This window comes from Protopterus annectens, chromosome 6.part0 (genome assembly GCF_019279795.1).
Source record: "Protopterus annectens isolate FY-2018-M chromosome 6.part0, PAN1.0, whole genome shotgun sequence".
In the NCBI taxonomy this organism is placed as follows: Eukaryota; Metazoa; Chordata; order Ceratodontiformes; family Protopteridae; genus Protopterus; species Protopterus annectens.
This window is the reverse complement of record NC_056737.1, coordinates 703,584,037-703,610,630: the sequence shown is the minus strand read 5'-3', so window position 1 is coordinate 703,610,630 and position 26,594 is coordinate 703,584,037. Positions and strand designations below refer to the sequence as shown.

The window sequence follows — 26,594 nt, the reverse complement described above, 5'->3', positions numbered from 1 at the left end:
GATAGGTCACTGCCTTGCCCATTGAGATGAGCAGTTTCTTTCTCTTCCATTTTCTTCATCTTTTTTTATATATCCTTCTTCTCCTCTTAGACTTTGCCTTGCAAAAGGAAGTTTGTACCACCTACTGTGCTTACCCCACTGAGCCTATTTTCTGGGTCATTTATGTACATTCAGGGTCATCACCTCTTAACTAATAATTAAGATTAACAAGCTGAGAAATACATTTACCTTCAAGAAAACTTAGCATTACTTGCTCAATCTAAGGTTCACTTCTTAGTTATTTGTCTTACAAAAAAAAATGAAGATAGCTTGGACTGCTACCCTTTTAGCCCAGTGTCAGAATAATATCTTCATTGGGGAAGAAGTTAAATTCCATTACTGGGAACATCCAAAAGCTATGGAAATCAAAGCCAAAAGGCAGGTGTCAGTTGCGGCTAATTCCCAAATACTCTGCAGCAGAAATCCTTCTGTTTGAACATCTGTTTCGTAAAGTGTATTCATATAACTGTACTTTCTTTAAATTGTCGTGTTTTACAGCCTTGCATGCAGATTTACTGTTTCAGTATTTTTTATTTTGATATCAAATTGGCATCTTAGTAAGGGTAGTGGATGTTTAATTAAGTTTACTAGCATGTATTTGGCACTCATGTTGTTGGCAAAGGAGTTGAGGAGGACATCATCAAGGAGAGAACTACGGGGACCTCTTGTGTGGCACATTACATGGTTTGTTTTTCATGGTTTTACATTCCCTACATGTTTTAGACATATTGACCATTCGTAAGTCATCCTCAGTACATTTCTTTGCTGTGTTTTTACAGGCAGACTGTTTTGAAACTGTATGTCATAGAAAAGACTGCCGAGGAGTGACGTTCGCCATTATCTCTGATTTAGAAGTACAAGTTTAATTTTATCTTTTCTTATATCTGCAAGAAGTGGTTTCCAAATGCTTCACTCTGGGCTTTGATTGAAATTGTTCTTTTGTGATCTGTGCTATATCCTGATTAATACATTTGTAAAAGAGTCTCCCTCAGGACCAATTGTGCCACTCTTCTTCCATTGTTTTAGCAAATTGATTTGTTTTCACTAACATTATGTCAAGAAACAAAGTTTAATTTTTCCACACTGCAAAGGTATTTTCTTTTGTTTAAAGAGGCAAAGCATGTGAGTCAGAATGTTTTGTTTGTGGACCTCACTGAATTTCTTGAGCATTCTTACTGTGATTGGATTGTTGCACACTACTTTATTCTCCTGTACCCCGTCTTGTGACACTTAATTTGTTATTACATATAATTTTTGTAAGTGATTATAGGATCATAGGTTAGTTCTTGGTTATCTACCCTTGCGGCCCATTTTAAGCCTAGCCAGAATTTCCCAACCCATGTGGAGCTTCAGTTTACCTTACCACTTCATGAACTTGATTCATATTAGAAGAAACTTTGCATCTTTTGTGTAAGGTATCTTTCTTGGATTTCAGCTGCAGCATATGTCTGCGCAGATATATGCAAAAGGGTCATTATACTCAATGATTGTCCTTAATGACGACTGAACAGAGGGGGGGCAATGACATCCCTGGATCCCTAGAAGCATTCCCCTTGTTAATAAGCTGTACAGTGTAGAAGGACTCCCTCACCACTGTCTGGGGCACTACCTTGCTGTTTAATCACATTTAAAATGCAGGGCAGTACTACTTTAAATCATTAAATATACATATGCTGTTTAATCAAGTTTAAATCACCTAATTACTCAGCTGTCATACCTTTGGTGGATATTTTTAAAGATCTGGACTTGACCATTGCCTATAACCTTAGTGCTTCTTCACCTCTTTGCAACAAATGAAAGAGCTTTTAATAATATTTGTAAATAATTTATTTCGTAGACAGCACTGATATTGCTGATCTTGTTTCCAGTAAAATCTTCCTTTATAAAGTTAAAAAATATTCTTTATCTTTCCCCTATTAAAGAGTCTGACAACCACAAGCACTGCTTTATTTAGGGGGTTTTCAAAGACAAACTTGGTGCAACTACCTGGCAGCCTGTAGCCGTTCATGAGACCCCCCCCACCACCACCACCACCCTGATGCAATAGCTTACACCGTTGCATTTGCAGAAGGATTCTACTCACATATCACTGCCTGCTTTAAAAGACTGGTCTCGGTCCACACAAATACAGCAGCAAGATTAGGAACAAACCCCTAGGGCAGAACCTTTGTTTTATGCAAACAAGCAGTATAGTGAACGGAATAAACTCCTCATTAGCAGTAAACTTAAAACGCTGCATTCCAAAAGTGAACTCAGGAGGTTAAACAAAGTATTTATTTTGTTTGTTTACATTTGCTGACTGGGATACTCCAACTGAGCAAAGTCTATTTTCAGTGAAGGCCTGGGAGGGGGTAGGTCCAGAATTCTGTCTTAATGAAATTATACATAAGTGCATGTACAAATAGTTTAACAAATGTTTATATGAAGTGAAAATAGGCGGTAGGTAAGCAGTAGTGTGAGGAATGAAACAATACTCAGATAAAGTATAGAAACCAGATTATCTATACTTGGAGAAATTCTAGGGGAGGACTGAGGGGAAAGGAGATGTAAGTGTAGAAAAATGTATTGTGCAAGACATAAAGAAAAAGAGCACTTGATTAGCACAGTTCTCAAACTTTCATTACCTCTCAAAATGTGAGACAAATAGGCAAAATGTGGAATAGCTACTAACCGCTTGCTAACAACTTCAACCTGAAAGCTCACAGAATGAATGACTAAATGTGTTACTTTGTACTTATAAAAAATTCTTTTGATGAATTAATATAATTCTGTATTATTTATTTAACGTAGATATTACTTTAAAAAATCTTACCATTGAATGTATGACGGACTCTTTCACAATGGAACAGTGAGGAACACAGACGTTTTAAGACTAAAAATGAGGAACATTCCTCATAATGAGGTACACTTGAGCTGTATGATGATTAATCATTTGTAGGTAAGGGAGAATATTAGTGTAAGGAGAAAGGAATTGGGAAGGAGTGAGAAGGGAGTGACTGTTTCTGTGTGCAGCAGCAGGGCCTTTTGTTTTCAGGCCAGGTTTTCAGCATATTCACAATTTTTTTAGAATTAACTTAGAAACATAATCACTTATGTCAATGTTATGTATGAAATGAAAATCACCATCATTATCAAGAGCAACCATAAGCCATTTAACTATGTCAGAAACCTTAGACACTATGCCCAGCATTACAGTGCTCCTGCAGAGTGATGCTAGCAGCAGAGAAACGAAAAAGAGTGACTGCTACCTGATTTTAAGTACCTTTTACTGCCTTTACCTTTGCGACTGTCTATTCTCACCAAAAAGCGAGTAAAAACTGCTCTTTTGTTAGAATTAATCTGGTTTTCTGCATTCATTTATTACCTGCACTTTAAAGTTTGTCTTTTGTTGATTTAACTGTTGAGGCTGCTCACTCAAGTGTGCTTGCCTGTGTAAAGTATTTACTGTGCATTTTCTGTTGCCTGTTTAGAAAAAAAGAAAAAAACAAAATCCTTGTTTTCCTGCCTTTCCTGAGCTAGAATAGTCCCTAATACAGGTATTGCTATATTCTGGACTTTAGAATAGTTCCTGTGTTGCCCATATCCTTACTAGGATAGAAGGAAGCTTCTTTGTTCACCAGTGGGAGTGGGGAGCTTTGAGCAGCCTATCTGTCCCTGTAGGAGTGATCTCAGCACAGAATGTTGTTGTTTATTGGCCGTTTTGGGCTAATTCCTAGCTCTTTCAAGTCCCCTGTTTAAAAACTGGCTTTAGCGCAGCTTTGTGTGATTTTGCGCATAGTGTGGCATCGGGCAGCGCCGCTTAAACAGGTTTAAAGTATTACCGGCTCCACAGAGTCTGCTCTTCACTTTTTCCCTTGGAACTGATCTGTATCTCAAAGGAAGCACTCTATTTTCACTTGCCTTTCACTTCCACTTAGAAGAAATTACAAAGCACTAAAACCTCTCTTATACTCTTCTAAACACTTAACTGATCCTCCTAGATCAGTCAAAAGTAGTAATCATAAATATCCTGACATGTCCAAAGGTCATTTTCATGTGTACTCTCCAGTCCAGCTGGTGAATATGGGAATCTTAAGGCAGTGTTACAACTGCCTTATGTACGCAGGCAACCCTCTCCTCCTCCCAACAAGCTCAAATACATGTGAGAGATGCAACTATATTGCCAAACTGGAGGCTGAGCTCTCTCGACCCATGACTGGCACAGTCAATCAGGAGAAGAAGGTAACAACATACACCACAAATCCAGTCTCACATAGACCTATAGCAACAACAAACCAAACACATAAACACACAAAAACATACTCGGAGGCTCTAAATAAAAATCTGCCTAATCAGCAGAGACCTCCAAAGCAGACACCCAAACAACTGCTACCCCACAACAATACCCACGTATCACATAGTCCACAGAGTCAGTGTGCCACACAGTCACAGCCCTTAAGGCTAAACAACACACCTAATACACTTGTAATAGGTGACTCCATGGTCAGACACACTGACATCCCGCTCACCAGGCTGAAGAAGGAGAAGGTCACTGTAAGCTGTCTGTCGGGTGCCAGGATCCGCCACATAACACACACACTCAGGTCACTCCAAAGCAAGTACAAATATGATTCCGTCATTGTTCATGCTGGCGTGAATGACCTGAGACGTACCTCCCTAGACTACATGAAAAGAGACATAGAGGAGCTCTCTGATCATGTATCCCAGGCTGGTATGACCCTGACCTTGAGTAGCATTTTACCCTCACCAAGAATGATGCCACAGTATAAAGACAAAATTATAAGTTTTAACAATTGGCTAAAGTATTGGTGTCATTCTAAGGGGATCCAGTGTCTGTCAGCCTGGGATGACATGCTCAACAAACCACGTTGCTTTGCCTAGGGATGGCTTGCACCTGTCACTCCTGGGTTATCGAATACTGGCTAAGGCTCTTGCTACCCCCATAGTGCCTTTTTTAGGCAAGGCTCAAAAGACAAACCCACCTCCATGGACAATACAAGGAAAAAGAAACTAAGGGTAATGCTGCTCAACGCCAGAAGTCTAAACCTCAAAATGCACGCACTCAAGACTCTCCTCAGTATGGAGAACATCGATGTCTGTGCAGTAACAGAAACCTGGTTCAAGGCTCCCGAAAGCACCCCAGCACTACCAGGTTATACTTCATACCATGCTTTTCGGCCACAAAACTTGGACTGAACCACAAAAGGAGGGGGAGTATCCATATTTATCAAAAATACCCACACCTCCAGGTTAGTAGCACTGCATGAAGCAACGGAAACCATCCATGTGCAACTAACAGTGGGCAAAACTTTCAGTTTATAGCCTGCTACACCCTCCCAAACTCAGGAACCCCACTCAGCCTTCCTGAGAACACTGGAGAACATGAAGGTCTCTCCAAACACCATTATATTGGGTGACTTCAACTACTCAAACATTGACTGGGTAAACTACTCAAGCCACACACCCTCGCCCAACGGTTCCTAGAATTTATAAACTCAAATGCTATGGAACAACTGGTCACCACCACCACAAGAGGGGAAAACATATTGGACCTGGTCATCACAAACATGGGGACTCTATGTTCCACACCAGAGGTATACCCCTCACTGGTAAGGTCAGACCACAAATTAGTCTCACTGGACATCCATATCCCATCCCCACCCCCAGCCAAGGTAACCACGGTGAAGATCTTCTCAAAAGCAAACTTCACACTTCTCAAAACCGAGGTGGTATCCTTCAAAGCCTCTGGGCCAGTGGAAAACACGGCTCAAACCGCAAAATCCTTCACAAACACATTCTATGGACACCTACAGGAATGTATGGATCATGCTATCCCAAATAAAACCAAGACCCACTCCTCCAAAGGCAGGAGACCTGTCTGGTGGACCCCGGCCATAAATAAGCTATACAACAAAAGGAGGAAGCTACTACATGATAGAGCAAAATCCCAAAAAGGGAAGGCATCTCTGATCAGTACTAGCAAGAAGCTATAATCACTCATAAAATTATCTAAGGCCAGCTTCGAAAGAAAAATTGCACAAGATACTAAGGACAATCACAAGGCCTTCATTAGTTATGTCAGGAACCTGGGCGGCAACTCCCAGATATGCTCCGAGTTAGTGCAAAATGGCAAAAAATACACTGAACCTACAGACATTGCCAACATCCTGGCAGACAGGTCGCAGACAGGTTCAGGGCAAATTTCTCCCCCCCCATCCCCCCAAAAGAGCAAATCTCCATACCAACAGAGTGTAGCCTTCCAGACATCACAGATGAACAGGTGAGAGCTGCCCTTGCCAAAGCAAAAAACACAGCATCAATGGGACCGGATGGTGTCCCAGGCTGCGTCTTACACGAGCTACAAGATGAACATAACCCACACATTAAGTCACTGTTCAAGCTCAGCCTTACCACAGGATATGTACCCAAGGAATGGCGTACAGCAAAGGTGGTCCCGCTCCAAAAGGGAGGTGCCACAACAGACCCCGGAAACTATCGCCCTATAAGCCCGACTAGCCTGGTCTGCAAAGCTATGGAGCATATCATCATGGAATTCATAAACAATGACATCAGAAACCTTCAGACACTGGATCCTGCCCAATTCAGCTTTGTTAAAGGCAGATCTTGCCTCTTGAACCTGGTCGACTTCTTTGAAACAGTTACCAGGGCCATAGATGAAGGGAAGGTAGTCCACACAGCCTACCTGGACCTCGCAAAAGCCTTCGACACAATACCCCACTCAGGAATCATAAATAAGCTCACTAGCTTAAATATCAACCCCTATGTCACAAGATGGGTTGCGAACTGGCTCAGGGATAGAACCCACATGGTCAGAATTGCAGGTGCCTTGTCAGACTCTAAACCAGTCACAAGTGGCGTCCCACAAGGTTCAGTCCTGGGACCTCTCTTGTTCGGTATTTACTTCTCTGAGGTACAGACAAACACGGGAGGACTATGGCTGACCAAGTTCGCAGATGACCACAAACTGGGTGCCATAATAGACTCTCCGACTGACACAAGCATCCTCCAAAAGGGTCTCACAGAGACAGATAACTGGTGTCAGAGCCATGGCCTGAAGGTAAATGCTAAAAAATGCATAGTCATCCCCTTTGGGAAAAACAAAGTCCCCACAGACTACCACATAGGAGGTAATCCATTAAGTACGGAGAAAGTAATTAGGGATTTGGGGACCCAAGTAGATAGTAATCTCTCCTTTGACAATCACGTTGCCAAAGAGATTAGAAAGACCTTCTATATAGCCCACCTCATCACAAAAGATTTCACATCTAGATCAAGAGAGGTCTTTGTGCCACTCTATTCATCACTCATCAGGCCCATAATTGAATACAATGCCCCATTTGGGATGTACCTTACCCGACACCTACAGCAACTGGAAAGACCCCAAAAGTACCTCACCAAGAGGATCAAGGGACTCAAACAGATGCCCTATGCAGTTAGGCTAAATAAACTCCAGCTCTACTCAGTTGCTTACCGCCTACTCAGAGGCGATCTGTGCCTGACATATAAAGCCATGTCCAACCCAGAATTAATGGGCATGCTCCACTTCAAGAAATCCAAATCCCTTAGAGTGACACACTCCAGAGACTTAAACCTCAGCACAGAAATAAATAGGACATGCTGGAGGGACAGATTCATATCCCAGAGACTCCCTTCACTCTGGAACAAAATCCCAGTCCAGGTTAGGCAGAGCCCCTCACTGACCCTCTTCAAGAGAAATCTTGACGAGTGGATGGGAGAGCATAAGTATACCCCCGGGATCTCTTCTGGGTCCCTGCTAGACAGAGGCACAATAAACTAGCCGTAAAGGGGCTATATTCTGTGACCTACTATTCAAAGGCACAGTCTACAAATCTAAAAGGGTGGCGAAATCCAAACACACTCTGGCTAGGCTTATAAATGCCCTAGGGCAGATAGCCTAGTATCAACCTATGAACCTAATAATATCCAGTCATCTGCTAAGGACACAGCCAACCTCCTGGCAGCTATATTTAGCTTATACTCCCCAATGCCCCCCCCCCTCCACATGACATCCTGTTTGCAACTCCAACAGGATCATTTTCAACATATAACAGGTTTTCCTTGTGTTAAAAAAACACTAAATGAATGGGTCCTAATCATAGAATCATAGGAGTCACAAGGCAACTTGGCCCCAAGGCCATTTTCATCTTGCCAGTACCCACCCTTAAGCCTTCCCTCTCCTTCAAAGATGGCTACACCAGTCATATCTAGAATGAATTTATGGATATCCTTTCAGTTGTCCAGCTCCTTTTTAAAGGTAGACAGTGTGTCACACTGGTTAACTTGGAGAGGATGTTTGTTTTAGATAATGGGTAGGTAGGTACTGCATGACAAAACTCTGTCTTCACTTTGTCTTATTTATTTGTTGTAGTAGATTTAGATCTCTGGCCGTAGTGTTAGCTAGACTGTTTGATTTATGGAGGTATAGGAGTTCTTGGATTACAAAACAGTGTAAGAAACTTCTCTGTATGGAAGATTTTCAGTCCATATATCTTTAGTTAATCATGGCATATTCATCAGATCAGACAATAGTAGTTACATGGTGGTGCAGCGGTAAGCATTGTCGCCTCACAGCAAGAGGGTAGTTCGATCCTCGGCTGGGGTGCCTTCTGTGTGGAGTCTGCATGTCCTCCCTGTGGTCACGTGGATTTCCTCCGGGTACTCCGGTTTCCTCCCACATCCCAAAGACATGCTGTAGGTAGATTGGACACTCTAAATTGGCCCTAGGTGTGTGTGTGTGTGTGTGTGTGTGTGTGTGTGTGTGTGTGTGTGTGTGTGTGTGTGTGTGTGCGCGCGCGCGAGACCTTCTGTGGAAGGTTGGGCACCGGGCTGGCAACTCAACATCATAAAACTCCACTGCCAGTCATGAGTGGACAAGTGATCCGCTGTGGCGACCCTTAACCGGGAAAAGCCGAAAGAAGAAGAAGACAATAGTAGTACAAGTAGCGAACTTAAACTCGTCTTAAGTAATAAAATAAATAAATAATAATAAAAAATATATAATTGTACAGAATTATAATGTATTTGAAAGTAATCCAAGCAAGGATCTCTTATAGCCCTGTAAGCAAGGCACTTATCACCCCAATGGGTCTTTATTACATGGGGAATAGAGATAAAACCTCCAGTCTTTCTTGGTATCTCAGGTCTTTTAAGCCAGTGATCTTTTAGTTACAAACCTTTGCTGTCTTTCCAATTGCTTGATATACTTAGTAGGGTATATCCCAAAGGGGGCATTATACTCAGTGATAGCTATAATCAGTGCAGAATACAAGAGGTGATGACTTCTTTTGATCTGGAAGAAATACCATTTGCTATGAGTTGTGCAAGGTAAAATGATTCCTAACTACCATTGCAATGTGATAGTCAAATGTGAACCACCCAAGTGCTTAGACAAATGTAAGCTCCTGTGTGTCAGAGGGGTCTTGATGACAACTCACAATCATACCCAGACTTTGTCAACCAGAGATACTTGTTTGATAAATGGAACTCTGAGAAGTAGATAACAAATAGCAGATTTCCCAGCACAGATCCCTGCTTAACTCCATGCTTTTGAAGTATGCACCCCCTACTACTACTGCTTCTGCAGTACGAGTCCTGTCCCTATGCCAGTTGGCCATCCACCTAATCACATATGGGTCAAGTTGGAGCTCCTTCAGCTTGTTTATTATATTTGCATGTGGTATGACGAGGTCAAGGTATGCTGTGTGAACAGCTTGCCCATAGTCTGAGCACCCATCTTAAAAAAAAATACATATATGTACGATTTATTAGACAAGATCGATCCTTGTTACATCTAAATGACAAAAACTGTGAATGTCCCTTTGAGAGAAGGGCCAACATACTGTGGTACATAATCATGTTGTAATGTAAGAGCATTGTAGCTACAGGTCATTCTGTGTTACTACTAAAAGTTTGCAGCATGAGCTAAAAGGATGGCTAGGAAGTCTAACAGTGACAGGGTGATACTTAGACAGGAAGTGCTCAGGGGGGGGCCCTCAACTTGACATTTGCTGGGAGCCCCCAAAATGCTAACACCGACCCTGTCTGCCTTTATACCAGAGGCAATGGAAACAGCTGTGATCACCCCCCCCCCCCACAGTGGTGATTCCCACCATTGATCCTAGCAGTTACATACTGATAAGCCTTACGATCCTTGTCTGTAGGATAACAGAACACAATTTATTTTATTTATTTATTTCCAGTTTGATGACCAGGGAAGTCCACTGGGCTCAAAGAGCCTGTTTTCAGTGGAGGCCCAGGGAGAAAAGCTCCATAGTACAAAGTAAAAGCTACATAATTCAAAATACAACAAAATACAATACACAGTTACAAAAGTTACAGTAAACAACTTGGTGTTAAATAGCAAACTAAGCACAGTTGAACTGCAACATATATACAGTATGTAATACATATTTACATGTTTATAAGTTGAGAACAGTAGTAGAGAGTAGAATTTGCTCATAGGTTAGAAATGTCAGATAGTGATATAAAAGTAGTTAACAAGGGATTAATCCCTGGTGGGTGAGGAAAAAATGGGACTTTGAATGTAATAAATGTGATCATGTATTAAGGAAGCTAGGTAGGTAGAGTGCAGTTGCACTTCCAGCTATGGGAGAGGTAGGAATGGAGCTGGGTTTTGAAGAGTTCAAAGTTTTCAGAGATTCTTAGTGATGGAGGGAGAGAATTCCATTTTTTGGCTAAGGTAAAGGATAGGAGTAGCTGACCAGTGGGACAATTTGGTTTGTACACAGAGATTAGATTCTGGTGGGCAGGTCTTAGGAGTCTGTGAGGGGTGTATGAAGGTAAGATGTTAGCAAGTGCAGGACATGTAGTAGGTTTGAAAATAAGCTTGTGAGCTGTAGAGAGTTGGAGGTAGTCCAGGTAGTTGGGAAGTTCTAGCCATTGCAGCTGGTGGAGAGGTATACAGTGGTGAGTAGAGTATTTGGATGTGGTTGCGAACTTTGAGATTTTATTGTAGCAGGTTTCCAGTTTAGAAGAGATGGAGGCAGATAGGTTGGTTAGTAGTGGAGCGCCATACATCAGTGAGGGTAGTATGTAGGTTGAGGCGAGGGTCTGTTTAGTTGAAGGGGAGAGGAAGTGTGAGTTTCTGTACAGCATGCCAAGTTTTTTATGGGTTTTCTTAATATTTAGTTGAATATGGGGTATCAAATTTTAGATACTCGTCAATAGTAACCCCAGGAAGTTTGGCAAAAGGAACAATTTCTATAGTGGATTTAGCATGGCTGATAATATTGAAGGAGGTTTTGTCAAGAGGGATAGATTTTGAAGGGGTGAATAGTAGGATTTTTGATTTGTTGGCATTTAGGGAGAGATGATTTTAAAGCATCCAGTTCTCAGTAGTTGAGAAAGCAGTTTGAGTTGTAGTTTGGAGCTCAAGGAGGTTAGAGGCAGAGCAGACTAAAGTTGAATCATCTGCATATTGTACTATTTTAGTTTTAGGAATTGCTGCGTGGAAATCATTAATGAAAATATTGAAGAGCATTGGGCTGAGTATGGATCCCTGAGGTACCGCGGTTGGGGTTGGAAGGAAGGCAGAGGTGCCAGTTTTCCATTTCACAGCCTGGGATCTATCAGAGAGGTAGCTGCTGAACCAGGTAATGGTGTTTTGTGAGAGGTTAAGATTAGAAAGGTGGGTAAAAAGGTTGGTATGGGAGACAGTATCAAAAGCCTTGGAGAGGTCAAGGAGGACTGTGGATACTAGTTCGCCGGAGTCACAGGCATGATTTACTATGTCTAAAAATGAAAGAAGAGCTGTTATTGTGTTATGGCCAGGACGGAACCCATGTTGTGTTGGGGTGAGGAGTTGGTTATTTGTAAGGAATGGCATTAGCTGGAAGTGGATACATTTCTCAAGAATTTTTGAAATAGGAGATAGAATTGCTATAGGTCGGAAGTTGGAGAAGTTATTATTTTTGCCTCCTTTGTGGATGCGGTAGGATAAAGAAGGTATGCCACAGTTTAGGGACATAAGATTCCTGTATGGATCTGTTGAAGAGTATACTAATGGGGATGGCGATGCTGTATGCTGCTAGTTTTAGAAAGAGAGAGGGGATTTTGTCAGGGGCATTGGAGCATGGCTTAAGTTTAGAGAGAAGTTTTTTTTATATATGAGGTGGGGATGGGTTTGAGATGAAAAGTAGGAGAAGAGTTTAGGAAGGAAGATTGTGGAGAGGATTTGAGTTGGGGAGAGGAGTTGTTAGGGAAGGTTTTGGTGAGTTCTGCTATGGAGTTAGTAAAGAAGGAATTAAACAGTGTAGCTATTTCTGTGCCAGATTTGCTAGGGACAGGGCAAGGGTTGTTTTTTTGTGCCTGGATTGAGAAGAGAGTTGATGGATTTCCAGATTTGTTTGGGGTTTGTGGATTGAGTAGTCTGGAGTTTGATGTAGTATGATTTTTTATCCTGTAAAATATGTTTTTTGGCTAGGTTGCGGAGTTGTTTATATTTCAGAAGTGTGTCAGGGTGCTTATTGTGGTGATAGAGTTTCCAGGTCTTGTCCCTTTGTTGCATGAGTGTTTTGGTACCCTTAGTAAGCCATGGGGTAGAATTGGTCTTTATACATTTTGTTCTTAGAGGGGCTTGGGAGTTCAGGGTATTTAAGAAGATTGAGTTGAAAAGTTCCATAGTGTTATCTAGAGGAAGGGTATTTATATTGTCTCAATTTATAAGTTTTAGAGAATTGGAGAAAGTTGTGGCGTTAAAGTTTGTGAGATTCAGAGTATGGCTATATTGGTGTAGGTGAGGAGAGGAGGGAGTTGATCTATGGATGAAGGCTGGTAAGTGATCGCTAATGGAGAATACTAAGGTGCCAATGTGGGAGATGTTATTTAGGTGGGAGACAAGGATCCAGTCCAATATGGAGTCTGGGGGGTTATTTTTATTGGGTCTGGTTATGGCATTAGTAAGTTGAGAGAAGTTATATAGATTGATGGTTATGGTGGGATTTTTGGCAGTAATTGTGTTCCAGTCGATGTTTATATCTCCTAGGATGTATTTGAAGAATTTCCTCAAGTGTGTTAATATTGTTCCCAGGGGGTATATAGAGGGCTGTGACACAAATGTTTTTATGGTTATTTAGTTTAAGGGTTCCTATGACTAGTTCAGAATTGTTGAACTGTGGGATTGGATTTGGTAGGGGATGATAAAGAGTAGGCTGGAGTAGATTATGGCCACTCCTCCTCCCATTTTTTAGGCGGTCATGTCTAGGAGCATGAAACCCAGGAGGTAAGATTTCTGAGTCAGACATATTGGGTTCTAGTTGTGTCTCTGACATGGCTACTATGTCAGGTTGGGCATGGTATAGCCAAGCAGGAAAGTGGGCTATTTTATTTTTTAGACTCTGGGCATTGATGGTTAGGAGTTTGAGATATTTAGGGTTGGAAATATGGGTGGTAATAGGGGGAGTTGGTGTTGGTTGTAGTGGGTCCTGTTTTGGGGTATATGTTGCCTGCTAAGCATAGGCAGTTGAAGGGGAATGAGATCAAGGGTTTGAGTTTACTTTTAGAGTTTAGTGGGAGGAATAGTAATGCTTTAGAAATATGATGTTTCATAGAGGTAGGTAGAAGTTTTAGTTTGAAGCAGAGAAGTGGGTGTGGTTGAATTAGGTTGGGAGATATTTTGTGGAAGTGAGTTGAGGTAGAAGGATGTTGGTTATTGAGGGTGAGGGTAGGGTGAAGAGGGGATAGGACTGAAAGGGTAGTTTGAGAGAGGAATAAGAGGTAGCATGATATAGAGGAATTAGAAGTAGTAGGCAGAGGGAGGGGATGAGAAGGGTTTGAGAAGGCATGGTGTGGTATAGGATTACAGGAAGAAATGGGAGGATGGTATTTGAGTGAAGGAGTGAGGGAGTGAGGAAGTAGATGGATGTACGGTATGTATGAGCGTGTAAGAAGGAGGGGTTTAGAAGTGAGTGATGTGTCTTGATGTTTGTGATGAGGAGAGACAGTATTTGATGATTGGAGGGGAGGGGCTGGTGAGGAGATGTGTATGGGTTTACAGAGAGGAAGGGGAGGGGATGTATAGTTACAATAAATTCAGGAGCTCTGGGAGTGGGTGGGAATTGGGGGTAGGGTAGGGGAGCGGAGTGAGCCCGCAGGGCGAACGGAGTGGTTAGACCCAAGGAAAGAAGGCAGCAGGGCAGTGTGAAAAACAATCAGTCTGGTGAAGGTAAGTACAGAGGAAGGTAAGCAGGTTGGTTAAAGGGATGCTTGGGATACTGTTCTAAGGGAAAGGAGAAGACAGATTTCAGAGGTAGGTATGACTGTTACTAAGCAGGTAAAGAGAGAGAAATGACTATTAATATTTTATGTTATAGTGAGTGAGAAGGGGTGAGGACAATTTTGTGGAACTCTTCAACAAAGATGTTTGCAATTTACAGTCCTTCAACCCAAACCAATGTGAGTGTGTGAAAGGAAGATCCTAATTGTTTAAACAAGTGTACTTCTTTGAAAAGGTTACCAAGGCATTAGATGAGGGCATATCAGTACACACACATCTTACATTGATCTAGCCAAGACCTTCAGTACTGTTCCACTCATGGGCATTATAATCAAAGGTAATCCAATACCGTTCCAATCTTGGATGTAGTAATCTAAGGTAATCAAACTAAATGTGAACCATTATGAAACTTACTGGACAGCAAATTTGGACATAATTCAGCCAACTGGGATTGGGGACAGACTCTCCTAGAAAAGTTTCATTACCAATGAGGTTCTTCATGGCTTGGTGATAGGAACTTTACTATTTGGCATTTACTTCTCTTATGTTAAAGCTGATGTCAGGCAGTTTTGGGCTGACCAAGTGTGTGGATGAATGCAAACATGGGGCTTTTATCTGTTTTTCAGTGAACTTCCAAATCCTACAAGGACTAACATACAAGCTAATAATATCAGAATCATGGTCTGAAGTTAAAAGCTAAAAAGAGTAGCAGCATGCCCCATGGGTCTATATTAGCAGAACGAAAACACTACTGAGCGAATCTCAGTTGAGCGACACATAAAGAACGAAAACCGCTAATTTCGAATCCGATAAACTAAACAAGTAAAACACGTAAACTGTCACTACGTGTTTTATGCAGGGGGGCAAGCCCCCTGCACCCCCCACCCCCCCACTTAAATATACCAACTTTGAGATCGCACTACATTGAAGTAAAGAGACGAATTCCCTACAGCGATCTCTGTTCATTCTTGCGATATTAGCGGTTTTCGCTCTTTATGTGTCACTCAACTGAGATTTGCTTAGTAGTGTTTTCGTTCTGCTAATATAGACCCTGGAAAACATGCACTTCCATTCATCATTCACATAAAGAACTTTCTTCTCAAAACTGAAATGCTTATTAGGGCTCTTGGTTCTGTTATAAATGAACTCTCCATTATCCACCATGTATCTACTGTCGTTAGAAAATCTTCCTATTCCAACTGATTTCCTGATTTGTGTCATCTAAGTACAGGGATGTTATCATCTCTCTCTATTTGTCTCTTATTTGGCCAATAATAGAATGTAACGTTGCCTCTGTCATATATCTGTCATATACTTGTCAAAAACCTTAATACAACTAAAAAAGTGTTTTCAGACTAAGAAAATCAAGGGTCTGAGTTCCTCAAGCTACCCAGAATCTTAAAGCTTTGTCTTTCTCTGCTACTTATACGGACTGCTATGGGTTGACCCCCTGCCTAGTTTATAAGGACTGAAATTACTCATTTCTGTGTGATCTCATGCATGTTTGCATAATCTGTAATCTCATTGAGACTCGTTTAAAAGACCTTAACCTCCAGTGACATAAACAGTACCTGTTGGAGGGATGTATTCATCTCCTCTGGAATAGACTTCCCCTTCATGTTAAACAAGGTAGCTCCTTTTTTACAAACACAACCTTGTTGAATGGATGGGTAATCATAAATTCATCGTGGTTCTGGTCCACCATTTATGGAAAGAGGGTAGAACATACTGGGGATTGCAGTCTCTAGGCTACTTTGATCTGGCCAATCAGCAGCTTAGAAATAATCAATGAATCTGTGAAATATATAGTAAAATCATTATTTTTTTTTTGCTTTACTTCATAAAACCTGATAACATTTAAGCTAATTTTTCATCGTGCTTGCACAGTAATGTTTGCCTTCCCGGTTACTAAAGAACTGAAGGATTGTATACTAGATCTGTTTTCTTCAGCTGATATGTTGTATCTTTTATTAATAATGCCAGTATACTCTAATTTGGAGACTTACTCGTAGAATTACAGGGAATTTGTACATTTCAAATTCTTGAATTCTGTGACATTTGCTGTTGACATGGGCCATGATTCTTTTCATACTGTGACTGTTGGAACACTTGTTAAAAGACATGCCTCACGATAAATACAGACTTTTCCACACAACATAAAATAAACTTTGTTTGCTTAACCTTTAGATTCTCATTTCCTTTTTGGTTCACACATGGAGAAAGTATTAAAAGAGTTGATTAACTAAAGACTGCAGTTCAAGTAACCTGTGTTTAGTTATCAGCTGAGGTACTGGAAATAGTGGCATTTGAGAGGAGGAAGTGAAGTGAGTGACATTGGGTCACCCATCGTAGAAGACATAACACTGCAACCGGGTATGACACGCATGGAAGCATGCATGCCTGTATGAGTTGCAAGCATAAAAGCAGAGATACCAACCACAGCGTGGGGATAGGGACTTTGTAGTGCAAAAACCTCAGACTTCACAGTGGATGATGGCCCTCCTCAGTGCTTGACTGTTGGCCCTGAAGGGAACATATTGGCTGATAGCCTTTCTGCACTGAAAGGAATGAATTGGTGAACTGGATGTCCAAGATGAGGCATGATGGTTAATGGAAAGTTCGTGGAAAAAAATAATAATTAAAAAAAAAAAAGGTTATAGTTGAAGTTAAGACTATGAATACTTTCAATTCCACTTCTCAGAAAAGCTCCAGTAATAAATTCTGACTATTTTTTCTGGGGTAATCAGTTTTTCAACAACTGAATTCCTTTACTGAAAGTCCAGTCTCTCATTTCACAGAGTAACATTCTTTTACAATTGCTTTGCAGAATATTTCCCTCTATCTAAGCTGTACCTACATATGGTTTGGCTATAGATAGTGTGTGTCTGTTTAATGCATTTCATCCACTAGATTTCTTACAAAAAAGTGTTACTAAAAGTGAAAGGGGTGATGGCAGATTCTAGTGTAATAGTTTCTAGTACACATCAGCATTTTCAGTGGCAGTGGATTTATTTAATTATTTTTGTAGTCATTTATCATGTGATGGGTTGAGGTCCTGGAAACATCGATAGCATTAGTGCGGATTATATATTGGGTCAGACAGGGGTTCCCAGTAGGAGTGGGCATGCATCAGATTTCAGCTCTGAACCCCCACTCCCTTTCATACTGGTGATGAACTGCATTAGCAAGCAGGTTGGTGGGGGGTCAGATCAACAAAGCTGCATCCCCAAAGTTGTTGCATGCAATGTGGCATTACAAGCAGACTCTGAACAGGAGCTTCAGTAAATGATAGTGGACTAGAATGAAAAACAGCAGGCAAATAGGATGAAACTGAGTACAGACAAGCTAGCAGTCATGTCAGCTAATGGGGAGATAGTAAGAAAAAGCTGAAGATTCACAAGCATCCAGTGCAGTACAAACCACAAGCCTAGTATTGTATTAACAACTGAAAACGGAAGGGGAAACAATGACTCTTGTCTACAGATTGAACCCAGGACCCTCCACATTCTGTACAGTTGTCACTGTCACTAGACCAACAAGGAATGTCTGGACAGTTTCCCTGGTTTCCTCCAAGCGTAGTCCTGGGTTCAATCCCCAGAATATAACATCAGTGTTTTCCTTTCCTTTTCAGTTATTATTACAATACAGTACAATACTAGGTTCATGGTTTGTACTGCACTGGATTGTTCTGTATTTAAAATCACCAATGTGATGGCTTCCTAGTTGAAAAAGGAAACTGATCTTGGGGGATAATGGATATCCAGCTTTCCAGAAAATCCTCATTGGTCTACTGTCAGCGACAACCACACATAATGCTGGGGCACCTGGGTTCAATCACCAGGCAAGGGTCACCATTTTCCTTTCCTGTTCAGTTGATAATAAGCTGAACATTAAGACAGAAGAGAAAATAGTGGAATGTGCTAGCAGCTTCAAGTATCTATGAAATATGGGTGAGGAGAAGGGAAGTCTGAACAAGGAAGCCAAAGAAACAAAGGTGATGCAGTTAAGTATCTGGCATATGGCAAAGAATGACTAAGAAGCTAAAGGTTGAGGTATAACAGTGATGTCAGCTCTGCTTCTGCATGGCACAGACACCTTGGTAGTAAAGGTAGCATAGCTTGTGAAGATTGAGGTAACGGAGATGAAGTACCTGACATGAGCAGTAGGATGCACATTGTGGAATGGATGAAGGAGGACATCAGAGCAGAAGCCAAAGTAGCCACAGTTTCAGAGAAGGTCAAGGAGAACAGATTATTGTGGTTTGCTGTACTTTTTGTTGTTTGTTTTATTGCTCAGTGTATTGCGATATATCATGTTACAAAATATTGTACTGTTCTTATTGTTTTACTGCACAGTGATTATAACATATAACAAAATATTTATTATTCCAAGCTCAGTTGAAACTCATTTGTCAGTGAGAGTGAAGCAATACTAAATTTGATGCAGCATTTTGCTGTTATTCATTTATATTCTGTTTTATTACAGAGGTTTCAAGCAGATGTTTCAGCTGCACACCAGATTTTAAATTCAGTTATAACTGAAGTTCTACAGCTAATGGCAAAAGCAGATGTGGAAGACAGGTAACGTCTCACCAGTAGTTTGATTAATTCCACTGAAGATTGTGTACAATATCCATTGTTCATATTGCACTGCATGTTATTGATGTCCACGAAGGAAAAATGGAAATGTTCGGTCTGCATATCTTAGAAGTTAATTGTTATGCTTGATAATGTGTTACTTTTAGCTGCTTAATAAAATGAGACTATAATTTTTTTCTTAGTGGTTATCATTTAATTAACTGCAAATATTTGTACAAGATATAGACATGAATCAATACTAATTGACAGAAATGTGGCATCATACAATATAGATCTTAGAGAAGTTTGATTGACATGACCCTAGGCTTGTAATAGTTATTACTCTTAAAAATAGATAAGATGTGCAATGTGTAACTGGGAGTGCTAGTTTATTACCTTTTGTTATCTGAGTTACTAGCAAGTGGAATAGCATAGAAGTCTGAAAAGGTAATGTGCCACATTTTTGCATATCACTGGAGAAGAACCCTTTGCAGTATTTAACACTTTTACTTTTCCTGCCAACTTTGTGACATAGAGGAGTAAACTCTGACTGTGCAGTAGGCACCCTGGTTTTAATGAATGGGTCTGGTGCTAGAGGAGCAGGCATGGGGAGTGAAATCAGTTACAAGGTAATCCCTGCTCGTCTCTCTGTCTCAGGGGGTAGGATGGGGGTATGCATGCCTAAGGTGCAGTTTCCATGATAGAATCCCTGTTGAATACTAGAGTTTACATAAAAATACTTGCTGCAAAGTTGACAGTGCTCTCTCAGGGGTTGTGTCAGTTTGGAAAATGGGTGACATGCTCTCACTCAGGACTGTTACTTTACAAACACTAAATCTTCAGTTGGGCATAAGCAATGGGAAGTTAGGGCTTAAGAGAGAAACACTCAACTCCCTGCGTTGGGTGATGATATCACTTCTGTTGCTTGTTCACCCACAAGAAGAGTAAATAGTTGTCACTTCCTGGGGAATGAATGGGCAGATTGCATGGATGGATTGGAAGTTCAGTGGAAAAATGCTTTTACTGAAGATGAAAAAGACACACTTGTAGCATTTAGAGAGAAGGTTGGGAGATATTTTGCACCTAAAAATAATTTTGACTTTTCTTTACCATATGCTGCTTATAAAATACATGGTCCAGTACAGACTTTGGATGCTTATCTGACTGAGCTGAAGAACCAAAGCTAAAGACTGTGAATTTGATGGTTTGTTCAGTTCGTTAATTTATTATCATTGTGCTTTATATTATTTACCCTGTGTTTATGGGGCAGAGCATTGATCATATAAAGAGGAACTGCAGGCTCAACTTAGATTACATTATAAAGTAACAACAGTAAAAGTAACAATAATAGACAGAAATTGAACATACAATGTGTTGGTGTCAGTACACAAATACAGTAGATATGTATATGTATGGATATTTTTTCAACTGTAATAGTTTGTAATACGAGAAGTAATAAAAAAGGTGTAAATAAACCTAACCTTATGAAAAACTGGAAGTATGCACATGAAGTGAAATTAAAAGTATACTGTTAAAAGAATTAAGTGAAATAATGAGAGTTTTAAGGTGAAATGTGAGAAAAAATCAAAAGCAAAACAAGACATGAGAGTGTGTTGAAACAGTAAGCGAGAATGCAATGTACTACAGAGGAGCCAGGAGGTGCAGAGAAAATATTATGCAATTAAAATTCAACCCCTGTGTTCTTAATGAGGCTGCAAGCAGGATAGGGAGGTTTGTCCTGATTTTAATCATTGTTATAGAATCTGTACTAGATGGATTCATTTTCTGATAATGTAGATATGGGAGCATGTGTATTCAAAAGAATCTGCATGCTGATAAACAGAGAACTAGAAATGAGTTATTTGTTTTCACTACTAAAGTGAAAAAGAGTTGATACAATGTTTGTCTTTTCGGCTTTTCCCAGTTAGGGGTTGCCACAGTGGAACTCTGGTCTGCTAATGATTGGCAATAGATTTTTATGGTGCCGAGTTGCCAGCCCGACACCCAACCTTCAGCGAAGGCACGCCCATTCACACATGTCTTTCGGAGGCCACTCGACTGCAGGGAGGACATGCAGACTCCACACAGAAGGCACTCCAGCCGTGAATCGAACAGTAGAACCTCTTACTGTGAGGCAACAACACTACCGCTGTACCACCGCATTGATACAATAAAGTCTGAAAATGTATCAGAGGTACTGAAATGCAGAGCAAGTCAGACAGATTGCAAGAAATTCTGAGAATTTATAAGCAAAACACTGAATTTAAACTAGATCCATGTGTAGAGAGCAGTATTTTGTCTGAAGATGCTTTTGAAGCTTTGGGTTAAAAGAATGTAGTTTTGAATTTTTCCAGTAAGGGGTCTTACGTTTGCCACTTTCTCTTTCCATTTGAGTGTGTAACACACTATAATATGTAATATAATTTCAGGGCTGGGAGTAATTGGCCTGACACTGCTCAGCAGGTTATTCTCCATAGATGAATATATTTAAGGGAGAAGGGGGACAGTGGTTAAGCCCAGTATTTATATATTCATTCTTTGATGCCCACCATTGGGGTTTGGTGTCAGTGAGGAACTGTTGGAACTTATCAGAACATTTGATTGGTGGTAGGAAGATATGATTTTAGAGATTATGTCAGTTTGTTGTAAGAAGTGAATATATAACACACACACACACACACACACACACACACACACACACACACACATGCCATGTGCACATTGTGAACTTATTCTGGACACCAAGTAGAACCACTGGGTCAAAAACTATTGACATGAATATAAACATAATGTGCCCAAGATCCTTTTTTCAAGAAGCTAAGTCACTTATTATAATGAGTCTTGTGGTTTCTGAGAAGGTAGTAGTACTGTACGTTTTCAGTGAAAACGCAAAGTATGCATGTAGTCTTATGTCCTCTGATGATGAATTGCATACAATACTTTTTACTGTACTCCTTGCTTCACAGTAAACTGACTATCATATTTATAGATTGTTAAACTTTTTTTTATGCACAGACTGTTTTAACAGACTGCCCCTGTGTGTTATAAGAATAAAATGAAGGAATAAATGATAGCTTTACCTATTATCATCAGCTGAGGAGTAGATTGGGAACTGATTGGTTCCTTTTCAAAGAAACCATGTATTTTATGTAGAAGTTTTAGTCCAGGATCTATGAAATAGCCAAACTGGCAGACACAACACGTATTCATTCCTTAAACAGAGGTATGTCAAGCTCCTGAAACTGGATCAACCTAAGCTTCTATCCATTTGACCTTTAATATATCATTTCATTCATTTTCTGGTTGCCCACTTAATCAGGGAAGCCGGGCCCACCCCAGCAGCTCACTGGGTCGAAAGAGAAAGTAGTCTGGAATGGGGTGTCAATCCATACAAGTGATATCTTGACATATTTACTGAAGCAGGCAAGCACTTGAAGCCATGACAACTTCTCCAGGAAAGATTGTGTAATGTTCTGAAGGAAGATTGCTTTTTATACAGACATCTGGTGGCATACTCTGCTGCTAGAGCATTAGAATATGGAAAAGGATTGGAAAGCACCAGCAAATAAAAAAGTAAGATGCTTGACAAATAGTGAAAAATATTTAAAATACAGCCAGCCATGGTCTCAGGACTATTAATTACCAGACCCATGATGCACAGTACCTGCATGATACCCTAAACAAACTGATTATTTTACTACTAATGTTAAAAATAAAGTTTCAGCTTAATCTATAAAGCCCATTGCCATAGAAAAGGGGAGGGAATAAGAGATGAGCACTCAATCACTTTTGCCAGTATTACAGATGTTCGACTATATAGTGTTCCTCCCCTCTCTCTCCATATATATATATATATATATATATATATATTTTTGTTTGAAATTATTGTCCAAAGCTTGTACAGTAATTTAGATAAATCAGTTTAAACATTTGAAGAGATGTATTTGACAGCAGATATTTAGGAAGAAGAGATTTTTGGAGTATCAGGCAGAGTGCTGTGATTCATGTCCACATGAAATGGAAGAGTGGATTATGTAGGCCTGATTTTAATTTCTTGATATTTATTGCAGTGAAGTAACAATATGATATATAATGAGATCAAAATAGGGGAACAAATGTACTTTTATCAAGTCTTGCTTTCCTGTATTGATATCGGAGAGCTTTCCATGTTGTCTGTTCACAGTGAAGGTTAAATACTAAAGGTGGGGTCTGGTCCAAACACCCAGATATTTCTATTGCTATAATTACTTGTGTGTTTGAGCTGGGGTGAGAGAGCGGATGCTTGTGATATAGAGGCTATTCTTTTTTGTGTTCCTAAAAGAATGGATTTTGTCTTGGTGACATCAGTAGTTGTATTTAAGGAAGCCATGAGTAAATGCGTGTTAAGTGTAGGTTACCTCTAAATGTAGTTATCCTTGGTGTACTGATCAGATTACCAAGTCATTTGCATAAAGAAGGAACTCTGCAAGACAATAACAGTAATACTGCTATAATTACTGGAAATAAGAGCAGATCAAGAAATCTCTGAGTTAATCCTATGGAAAGAGAGGTAATCCATACTGAAGAGGGTTGTTGAATATTAAAAAAAATCAAAGTAGTGCTAACCTAATCTATATAATTTTAGGTAAAGTTTTAGTCTATAAGTAATGAGTAATGTTGTGTTTTCCTTTTTAGATGTGAATTTGTATCGAAGGTGACCTTGTTGAAGGAACAGTGGTACAGAGTAATACAAAGAGTACAGCAGAAGAAGGGGTTCATCGATCAGCTTGTACAACAATGGCAACATTTTGCCAGTTCTGGTAGAAATGTCCAGAGTGTCCTTACTGACACAGCAAATCAACTATCCATTATCAGTTGCCAAAACCACCTGAGTATTCAACAAACAAGGAAACTTCTCGAAGACACTAAGGTACTGTATAAGAAACCTTACTGTCAGTGAGATAAATTAAAAATAGTCATTTGTGAAAATATTGTGCATCTGCCTATGTGTAAACTGCAAACAGAAACAGAAAAATACAGATCTTGAAATCAGACAGCAGTAACTTGGCCTGCCAATTTTAGCAAATTTTCTTTGTAGCTGTATAAGATGTGCACCGTATTAAAACCATCAACTTTATTTTTTTCAGACTGTAATAACTGCCTTATATATGTTCCAAGCAGTTTTGAATTATTTCATTGTTCTTGCCCCTACTGCGTGGGAGATGTGGAGTGGGGTCTTCCCTCACAGCCTTTTCTACAAAAAATGCTATATCTATTCTGAGCTGTTAATCATGTGGTCTTATACTGTTCACTATATTGGGATACTTAGCTTATTTCTATCTTCCTTCAAAATTAAAAATACAAACTTATTTTAATCTGCCTATAGTTCCAAATGTACACCCCTTACCATTTGTGGTTGCCTTCTCTGAACTATGTTTAGCCTGACTTTTTGCAAAGATGTAGTTTCCTGAATTGATTTGTTTCTTGCCTGAATAGGCCCCCAGCAGATATAGAGTTATAACATCCTGTTTTATTATACTACTTTTAATATATTTTCTTACGCATCCCATTATTTCAGCAGCTTTTTTTTTTGCTTCTCCTTGCATCACTTGCTTATTTTCAGTTCATTTGAATTAGACCGTTTTCACACTACTTTCTGTGTTTATAATTACTTCTGCTTCCCTTCTGGTGCTTTGTTTTGTGTGTCTCTGTGCATTTATCTGTAGTTTTTTTTTCTTTATATGTTCTGATTTTAAATAAAACTCTGTTTTAGACCATTGCTCCAACCCTAGCAAGTCCCCTGTTATTGTTTTCAAATCTTAATACAGTACATCTGTTCTGATCTAAGCATGTTAGTTTCTGTAAAAAAAAATAGAAAAACTCCAAAATATGGAATAAACTACACACTTTAATGGCGGAAAATGCAACCACTAAGGACTAAGTGCTTTCACCAAAAGTTTATTCCGTATTTTGGAGTTTTTCTATTTTTTACTAGTGTCTGTCCTGTTTGGATTTGTTTCGTTGGAATGTTATTTTTTGTAATTACTTCATCCTTATCATGTTGACTGTTGTATTGTATAAATTAGCACTTATGTTGTTCTTTATTGTATTTGAATGCCATTATACTCTGTTATGTTCCTCTTGGAACCTAGGCCATTACTAAAAATGGCCTTGGGCTAATCTAGTTAACTGGTCAAACATAGATAGATAGATAAATAGATAGATGATAGATAGATAGATAGATAGATAGATAGATAGATAGATAGATAGATAGATAGATAGATAAATTAAATAAAAACAATTTTACCCCCTTGTCATGTGAATAGATAAGTCAGACTTTCCCTGCAAGACTTTCTTTGTTGTCACTTAGAAAAACTTTAAAAAGAACCAAAACAGTATTGACTCCTTTGGTACTGTACAGCTAACTGTCCTATCTTTTATTGTCACTTTCAGTGTCTAGTTTTCCAGCTAAAGGTTTGCCTACATTAGCACTCTACAACCCGCTTCAAAATAGTTTAGTATCTAATATATTCATTATCCTGTTCTGTGGTGCCATGCCAGATTTATCGTTGTTAAGTCCTAATAAAAAAAAAATGTTTTCTAGTCATTTTATGGCTTGGTATCGTATTATCCATTCAAAAAATGCATTAGAAGCTATCTAACATGTTTGTTCCATTTCACATCCATGTATCATGCCTCATGTGCTTACATGTGCATTACATGTTTCTTTCAGCAATGATTCCAGTATTTAGCCTACCAAGTTTAAACTGACAGACTAGTAATAGTCATGAAGAGGGAGAATACTGTTTTCCAGTCTTCATATAACGTACTTAAGGAAAACTATGAACTACTTTTATTAATAACTACCCAGTTATTGAGTAACTGTAAACAGATTAGAAAGTACACTACTTAAAATAAGAAGCACAAAGTTCATTGGATCCCTACTCCAAAGGAATCTATAGTAGGCAATAAAAACAACAGTCATTTTTGTCTGATGTGATTCGTGAATTGTGATTATGTACCTTATTTATAAAGCTGTGGACTGAAGGTCTTCCTTTTTTTTCAAAGAAATAATTGAAACAAGTGATAGGCCCATTAGCTTGGCATCCATTCTGTCAACAATGGTGGTATGAATTGTAATTAGCAGCATGTCTTCTGAACGATGTGGATTATTAAATACTTGCTGAACCAGTTTGCAGCAGATTAATGGTATATCAGTTAATTTAATTTATTCAGACATGGCAAAGTCCTTTGATAGTCTGTGTTGTAAGGCCGTTAATGTCACCATGAGTACATATGTTATAAAAAGCTTTTTCATATGGGGTCTATGTTAAATAAATGAACACTTAAAATGTCGAGTACAATATACGCAAACACTTTTAAGTGAATGTTTATTTAATCGATAGCCCAGAATGTCGGAAAATGGAGTTCCGAAATGTTTCTGTGGGCCAGCACTGACATATGTGACATATTATGTCATGTCAGCTACTGCTAACGGCGCCGTGTGGTGCATTAAGGGAGAATTTCCCTTTTCTGCACTGAAGTGCGGTCTCAGAGTTGGTATATATAAGTAGGGGGTTACGGTATGTTGTAAGTTTTGGAAGTTGCTGTTAGTTGGTGTAGTGTTGTGTAGAACTTGGGAGGGGTGGGTGGCCAAACAAAGCATTTCAGAATTGTGTTTTGCGACATTCTGGGCTCTCGCTTAAATAAACATTTGCTTAAAA

General features: G+C 39.6%; 1 protein-coding gene across 1 annotated transcript in view; it reads left to right on the top strand.

Moving 5' to 3' along the window:
* SYNE2 (spectrin repeat containing nuclear envelope protein 2) overlaps positions 1 to 26,594 on the top strand; it is a 3,814,665-nt gene that overhangs the window by 3,215,930 nt on the left and 572,141 nt on the right. The window contains exons 113-114 of the mRNA XM_044073561.1: positions 18,800 to 18,894; positions 23,566 to 23,800. Of these exons, the coding sequence (XP_043929496.1) occupies positions 18,800 to 18,894; positions 23,566 to 23,800 (330 nt within the window). The remainder of the gene's footprint in view (positions 1 to 18,799; positions 18,895 to 23,565; positions 23,801 to 26,594) is intronic.